The 8,054-nt window shown below is 39.0% G+C and overlaps 1 protein-coding gene across 1 annotated transcript; it reads right to left on the bottom strand.

Moving 5' to 3' along the window:
- Positions 1 to 406: 406 nt before the first annotated feature.
- Positions 407 to 7,129, bottom strand: PCK1 (phosphoenolpyruvate carboxykinase 1). Its single transcript, XM_032198616.1, has 9 exons — positions 6,906 to 7,129; positions 5,324 to 5,505; positions 4,503 to 4,706; positions 3,994 to 4,181; positions 2,871 to 3,033; positions 2,516 to 2,740; positions 2,291 to 2,422; positions 1,456 to 1,551; positions 407 to 861 (listed from the first exon to the last, which is right to left on the bottom strand). Exons 1-9 carry the CDS (start codon positions 7,127 to 7,129, stop codon positions 407 to 409), a joined length of 1,869 nt encoding a protein of 622 aa, XP_032054507.1.
- Between the last annotated feature and the right edge of the window lie 925 nt (positions 7,130 to 8,054).

Here is an 8,054-nt window from a genome sequence, read left to right as displayed (position 1 = left end):
GATACTGCTGAAATATGAAAAAATTAATCTGAGACTCTAGTGGCTTGTGTGATGGGAACAATGTGCTACACCTTGCGGGGTGGATCGTTTTAGATTGTATCTGCAGAGCTGTCAGCAAGTAATTTAAATACATCAATAGCTATATGCAGAGTTGTGCATGTGAGTGACAGATCAGAGTTCTGAAGACCGTGCACATACATTCTCACAGCTGCTCACCAATTCACAACAACTGATGCAGTTATAAATCATTAGGTCTGGAGATACTTTAGGATGCCCTTATCTATAGCCTAACCAACCTAAGACCTACTTTCATTATAACCCCCATTCATCAGTGTGGCGATTTGGTAAAATGTTTTTGTCCTGTTTTAGTATATGTGGATTGATAAATAATTGTTTTTCTGATCAGCTACAACTGTTTTATCCTCATCTCCAAGGCAAGCATTTCTCTTTCTATTTCGTAGGGAAGGTCAGCATTAACTTGCCCTTCAAAGTATTGTTTGATTTCTTCCACCTCCTTTTCCCAGAAATCTTTGGAGATATCAAACAGTTCAGTCAAGTTGACATCTTCTAAACCCTTCAGGTTCAAAGCAGCATCAGCAGGGATGTAACCTATAGCAGTTGGCTTGGCAGAGGCCTTCCCTTGAATTCTGTTGAACATCCACTCCAGCACACGGGAATTTTCTCCATAGCCAGGCCACAGGAATTTCCCTTGGCTGTCTTTCCGGAACCAGTTAACATGAAAGATCCTTGGTAGTCTTGCCGCTGGGCGATGTGCCATGCTAAGCCAGTGGGCTAAGTATTTGCCAAAATTGTAGCCAAAGAAAGGTCTCATGGCAAATGGATCATGCATAATGATTTTGCCTGTTCGAAACACAAATGGAGAATGTTAAGGAATAAATAGCACATTTATTCTAAGGCACAAAGAGTCAGTTCCTCCCAGGATTTAGTACCTAACCACCTTAGCCCCTTAACCACCTTTCTGCATCGGAACCAAAGAACTTTAAGAAATGGTACAAACATGAACCTTGAAGTACAAATTAAATTAATTTTTGCAGTCAATGGAAAGTAAATTTCTTAAATCTCAGGCAAAGCAGCTTAAATGAAGATCCTTGAGAGCTGGCTTTCATTGTTCGTGTATTTTTGTTGAGCTCTAGCAGAACAGAAAATGTAAGTTTACTTATCACAGGCTGTAACAGGAACTCTATATCAACTCTTCTGGCAACCCCATGATTGCACCCTGTTCTGCATGCTTGCCACCTAGGGGATTATTTTGCTTAATTTGACTTTTACAGAGAATTTGGCTTTTAATTCCAGTACAAATATTTTCTATCACGAAAATGCACAGGTTGCAAAACTAGCTGCCAAGATTCAAATGTGAAAGAGCAGAGGGGGAGGACAGCTCTCCAGAGAGGTGATTGCTTTTAATACAGGTAGGCAGACTAGATTTTGATTTACCTTTGTGCTCAGCAGCTGCTGTTGCTTCAGATCTCATGGCTGCTCCTATAAATACTCCATGCTGCCAGTTAAAGGCCTCATATACAAGCGGCACACCTGTAAAGAACAAAGTCACTTCAGTAATTAGTGATCCAAAAGCATTTTTATAACAGGTTTTGCTACCTGAGATACTGCTGTATTGTATGCCTTATAGTATGTAATTTATTCTAATTTTTCTTTTTTTTTTTTTTAACATAGTTCGTTTCCTGCCCTCTTAGAGTAATTTATATGGATATTTTCAAAACTGGTTACTACTTATTGAACACATCTATGTTTAGGTACTCAGCTGACCTGAGTCCTGGGGCCTCAGAATTCCCAGTAGATTTTAGTGGAAACAGATACTGGTTCTGTGGTCACGATCATGGTATTAGACTCAGACCTAGCATTACTTCAGTTTATTTTCCAATGTTAGGTGACCTTTAACAGAACAACTTATTTCACTTAATTATCTGCAAACAGTCTACAACTGGTTTAATTCTCTAAGCATTTCCTATCTAAACTGGTTAGACTCTAAGCAATTTGAGACAAATACAATAATTTGCTACATGTCTATGTATTACCCAGAGTAGTGGGTCCTGATCTCTCTCCTGTCCTCTACTATCACTACCTGTTTTTTTTTAACATCTAACAATTTAGATGTTGAAATATCAGTGGCTGTGTGTGTGTCAAAGGCTAGCATGGCTATTTCCTTGCCTTTGCAGCCATGATAGCAAGACCTGTGTCTACGCCCAGTTGTATTTCAACCCTTCTGTGATGAGCACTTCCAGGCTTACTACAGGGCTGCTGCATCTCTTACCAGCAGGTCTGCGGCCTCCAAATATTATCCCTTCAATGGGGACACCTTCAGGTGATTCCCAGGCAGGATCCATGATGGGGCACTGGCTGGCTGGAGTGCAGAATCGTGAGTTGGGATGAGCACAAGGTTCCCCTGTACAGAATACAATAAAAAGGTCATAATGGCAGATCAAACTTTAATTCAGCAGAGAAAGCCAAGAGAGAATGTGGAATAAGGCAGGGTTACCATTATCTGGGGTCCAATCCTTGTTCTTCCATGAAGTCAGGGTTACTCCTGGTGGCAATGGCTCATCAATGCCTTCCCAATAGACACCGCCATCACTGGTTTCGGCTACGTTGGTAAAGATGGTGTTCTTGAATATGGTTTTAATAGCGTTGGGGTTTGTTTTGACTGAGGTTCCAGGGGCAACTCCAAAAAACCCATTTTCTGGATTGATTGCCCTTAAGTGCCCTGAAAGTTAAATGACAAAATATAAGTAAATAAAACTGTTTCATTTCTCTTCAGAACTTTGTAGCATGTCTTGCTGACCCTAAAAATAAACAGTAGTGGACTGTACTACAATGCAATTTCAGTTCAATACCTTGTTCATCAAATTTCATCCAGGCGATATCATCGCCCACGCACTCAATCTTCCACCCTGGCAGGCTTGGGTTCATCATGGCCAAGTTAGTTTTTCCACAGGCACTAGGGAATGCTGCAGCAAAATACTTCTTCTCACCTTCTGGATTTGTAATGCCCAGGATCTATTGAAAAGCAGATGCAACTGTTAAAAGGGTTTCTTCTTGCATTTTTCATTTTGAAGATTGTCTACCAGCAAGTACTAATGATAAAACATTTAATTATGCAAATTTCTTCCTACAAATGAAGCAGCATATAATATAGTTGACAAATAACGCAAGCTATATTTTATTAATCAAAAAGTCCTCTCTTTTTTCCCTTAAATAACATGTGAGGAGACCTTTTTTTTTTTTTTTTTTTTTTTTTTTTTTTAGAAATGTCAGGTGTATATGATTCAATTTTTATTTATTTATTTTGCCAATTAAAGATATACAGCCTGTATACAGCTGTGTTTCTCAGCTAAGACAAGAAAAACAGGCAATATTTTTTGGCTGCATTATTGCTGTGGAGTGAGAGCACTTTATGTATGGGTACTTATGCACTTCTCATACTATGTAGATACATTTTCCTGAGACTATTCAATCATGAACTTTAAATTTTCAGTGGTATTTTATAGTAGTATGATGTCTAAATGACAACAGAAAGCAAAGGCAAGAAGAGCACAATGCAAAACTCATATAGAAAATCTAATCTTTTCAGATTTTTGAGTCCATTGAATTCTTTATAATATGAAAGACTGCTTTCAAAATTTGCATTAGTCCTTCATGATTCAGTTTGTGGATGCCCGGTGATAATGTTCAGGCTTTGCTCAAGTACATGAATCTGCCTACAAGTAGCCACTGTCAGAAGTTCTAAATCTTTCTTGGTTCCTGATTTTATAGGTCCTACTTTAAAATGTTTGGTACTTAACCTTGCAAGCAGTTTCCTATTTCTGAAAAGCCTGCCATGTGATATATTGATATCTAATGTTTCAGGACTATCCATATGAGACTGTAATTTCATTGACACCAAGATGTGATGCATTTATGTTGCGCTAATTTAGGGTCTGATGGCTGTTCAAACACACATGATTTAATAGCTCTTACCAGCATGTGCTCTGCTAACCAGCCCTCTTCCTTGGCGATTCTGCTGGCAATTCTGAGAGCGAAGCATTTTTTCCCCAGTAAGGAGTTTCCTCCGTAACCGCTGCCAAATGAAATGATCTCTCTGCGATCCGGGAGATGAGCAATCAGCGTTAACTCTGGGTTGCATGGCCAGTTGTTGATTAATGGTTCTGCAGAACAGAATGTTGTGCTCATGAACGCAGCAATTTCCATGCTGGATCAGACTGTGCTGTTTCATCAGCATTGAGCCTCTGACAGCAACCCACACCAGATGCTTCAAAGGAAAGCCCCTGGTAAGTACGAGAGATAATAATCTCCTTTCCATGAAACTATGATTGAGCTTTGATTCCTTTAATTGAGTTTTGAACCTAGTGCTGTTACACAAACCACCCCAGTCTTCTATGGCAAGTGTTTCCTGAATGCAAAGAATGCAGTCAGCTCTAAAATGTGCTCCTGAGAATTTCCGTTGGTGAGTTTTTAATCTTCCCTACCTTTGAGTGGTAGAGGACATCCAACCGAGTGAAGGCATTTTACAAACTCTCCATTGCTCAGGGCTTTCAAAGCATCTGTTCCCATCCGCGTCATGATCCTCATGCTGGCCACCACGTATGGTGAATCTGTCAGCTCAATCCCAATCTTGGACAAAGGAGACCCAATAGGCCCCATGCTGAAGGGGATGACATACATTGTGCGTCCTGTAAGATGTGGACAGGAGTAAAATGAATGATATGTGACAAGGCAAACCAAGGAACTCTTGAAAAAAATCTTTATTAACATGGAGGTTGTTTCTCACTTCTTTAAAAGCTGTTTGTCTTGTTGATGTTTCCTATGTTTAAACATCTAGCTTACTGTTTGTCTGATCATGTTGCAAGTTTTATCTTAATTGTTAAAACCAGCTGTTCAGACAAAATGTCTAACCAGCAGTAAAGGTGGGTGGAGGACAGTTTCTCTGTGGTGTAAATCACTTAAGTTATTGCTCCGGATGGGGATCCTCCATTTTCACCTCATTTGCTATCTGCTGCTGAGTTGTTTTGTGACTTGAAAAAAACATACAAATTTTCCTACCATGCTGTATCTCTCTTTATGAAGAACAGATTTAATTATTTAGTGAAAAGAGACTGAGGACTATCCTTGTGCAGGCATTTGGATCTGTGGTAAAGATCCAGATGAAACTTACAAATTGACTAGTATCTAAGTACTAGTATTTAAGTACCTAAGCCTTCAGCTAACATCTTTTGTTAAAGATCACAGTAATTATTATGGTGTTTCAGTAATCCTGAAAATTCAATGTCAACCTTCCTTTCTCACCCACCTTGCATGCAGCCTGGGAATCTGGTATTGAAGGCTTTCTCAAAATCTTCTTCTGACATCCAGCGCCCCAGCTGGCTAGTTCCAGTTTTAGGGATTGGAGTGGTATCTCTCTGTTCTTGAGTGATAATGACAGTTTTGCTCTCAATTCTTGCTACATCTCTTGGGTCAGTGAGAGCCAACCAGCTGCATTTCAATGAAAGTCAGGAAATTAGATTTTTTAAATTATTATTATTTTTTAAATCAACATGACACTTTTCACCCTTTTTTTAGAACCCCTTTAGTACAAAAGAGTGCAATGTTTTGTAAGGCTAAAACTAAAGTGACAGAACTAGAATAACTAAGATAATCTCAAAAATTAGTCAGGCACATTCATACAAATTGTTTCAAGACTTTACAGTATGAATAACAAATTATATGGCTTGGGAAATTCTGGTTACATGTTAATACTCCTTTGCCTCTTATCTCAGCTTTATTCTCTGTTACTGACTTTCAGGAAAAAGTTAAAAATCTCATTTAATTCTCCTTCTCATCAGTATACAGTTGTTTTGCATAGGGACCACAGTGATGCCTGAAGCAAAGCGGATGCCAAGCAAGTACTTTAAGTGTTGGTCTACATGCCAGTGGGTTGAGAATCCAGCGTAGGGGATTGGCATTGTCCTTTAAGTTAGAGGCATCACAAAAGAAATATTGACTGTAGGCAGGATCATAAACAGCGAAGGAGTTTATTAAATAGCATTCTTTTTTTCCTTTCTGAAGAATTTTTGCTATTTATTTACATTAGAGAGGATTGTTTTACATTTTCACCTCTGCGCATAGAAATTTTCTACGAATATAAAAATGTTCTAGTTGGACTGTCATAACCATCATCACTACAGCTAAGCATATAATTAACAATGAATAATTTATCTGGTGAATCTTGCCCTTTTCTCTCCCAAATAGTCTGCAAACAGATTGCCAAATTCCTGCACTTAGTTATTCAAAAGCCTTTGCAGATTTCTTCCATGAAGATTTCTTAGTCGGCACGTAATTCCTGAGCATGTACTTGTTGTTAATATTCCCCTTTCATGTTGGGTTAGTTGGGAGAGATGATGAAATATTTGAAAAAAGTATTTGCTGAATACATTACAGTCAAAGCTCATCGGCATGATATGAATAATGCCTGTACTGAATAATATTTGAACACCCACAGAGCTATTTGAATGCCACAAAAAAAAAAAGTATTTGATGAATAAACTAATTGACTAAAATAGTAGAGTTCTTCAAAAGATGTATTTGCTAAATAATATTTAACCATTGCTAATGATTAGTTACATAAGTCTCGTGACATTATTTCAGTTCCCTGATTTATGTAACTGATCAATAGAGACAATGTACAGTTGACAATCTTATTGAATAATATGTTTTATGCTAATTTTTAGAGGAAAAGTTTGCCTTTCCTTTGTATTTCACCTACGTAAACTGCTGTGCCAAAATGTTCATGGAAAGCAAATATTGAAGAATTATGAACAGTTTTAAGTGTAAGTGGACAGAAAATACACGTCACTGTTCTGAGATGCTACTTGACTTCCATTTATGCTACTCACCAGTTCTCATACTTGCTCAGCTTCTTAATCATGCCTTGCTCTACCATGATGTCCAGAATTTTTTTGTTTTCTTCTTCTGAGCCATCACAGATGTGAATGTTCTCAGGTTGGCACAGCTTGGCATTACTTTCAATGAACTCCCTTGCTTCTGGAGGCAGGCTCTCCAGATCCCCCTGGGTAACCTTGGGCATGATGTTTACTTCAGCTTTCAACTCTGGGGGCATTCTTGCAGCCTGCAGTGGATCTTGTTGAGGGATTTGAAATACTGATCACAATCTAAAATCGAACATATCACATCTGTTAGCATGCTATGACATTCTAACCGGTCTTAATCTGCCTCCCTAAGGATGCATGACGCAAAACCAGAATTTGTAGTAGTCTTGATTTCTAAGCAGAAGTATATAATTAATATAAACAATTTGGATCACTGGCAATCTCAAACTGGAAAAAATGTGTAGAAACCATTCTACTTACTGTCTTTGAAAGATTGAGTTGGATGGATGTCAGCAAGTATTTGGCTCCCCTTTCTGTTGATCCAGTTTCACTTGCTTTGGAGTGCTCTTGTTTCCTAGGTGGCTTTCTCCTTCCTTAAATATTGTTCGTGGTGTCCATCCCACTGGGTGAGGTAAGGGAGGCTTGTTCTTTATGTCACTATTGGATATGTCTTTGGACACTGCCACTGACGCATTGTCATCGTGCAGGATTGTCAACAAAGCAGCCCTAACAAGGTAATCATTTAACAGGTTTGATTAATGAATGCTGAAAGCGGTGGCTCTTAGCCCTTGGGTTTGCTGTTTGAAGCAGTTACAAAATATAGCAGTTTAACCAAACTTTGATCTAGTTTGACTTTGAATCCGAAAGCGTCATAAATTCTTGGTGTGTGGGAAAGGTTGAGTACAAAGAGTATCAGGAACTGGGAGCCAAGGGGTCGCCCAGGCGAGGCACAGCTGGCACGCTTTGTCGGCAGATGCTCGCTAGTTGGCTGTGAAGCGGGGGCTCGTCCAAGGTGTGTTTACTTACCTTGGGAACGCTGCCTGATCTGTGGATAAAGTTCAATGCTGAGCACTGATCGGCCTGAATAACCGCTAAATATGCCTGCCTGGCGCCTTGTTTTTCTTACTTTTGTCCATATTTTTTCCTTCAAGAAAA

The sequence above is a fragment of the Aythya fuligula genome, chromosome 16, assembly GCF_009819795.1.
Source record: "Aythya fuligula isolate bAytFul2 chromosome 16, bAytFul2.pri, whole genome shotgun sequence".
NCBI classification, from domain to species: Eukaryota; Metazoa; Chordata; class Aves; order Anseriformes; family Anatidae; genus Aythya; species Aythya fuligula.
The sequence above is the reverse complement of the archived record's forward strand: the minus strand, read 5'-3'. Positions and strand labels throughout refer to the sequence as shown.

Bases quoted from the DNA above. Each gene is read 5' to 3' on its own strand.
- PCK1 (XM_032198616.1), bottom strand. From the start codon at position 7,129: ATGCCCCCAGAGTTGAAAGCTGAAGTAAACATCATGCCCAAGGTTACC. The intron at 5,506-6,905 runs GTGAGTAGCATA...ATTGAAATGCAG, and splicing joins CTGAGCAAGTATGAGAACTG to CTGGTTGGCTCTCACTGACC. The intron at 862-1,455 runs GTAAATCAAAAT...TGTTTCGAACAG, and splicing joins AGCAGCTGCTGAGCACAAAG to GCAAAATCATTATGCATGAT.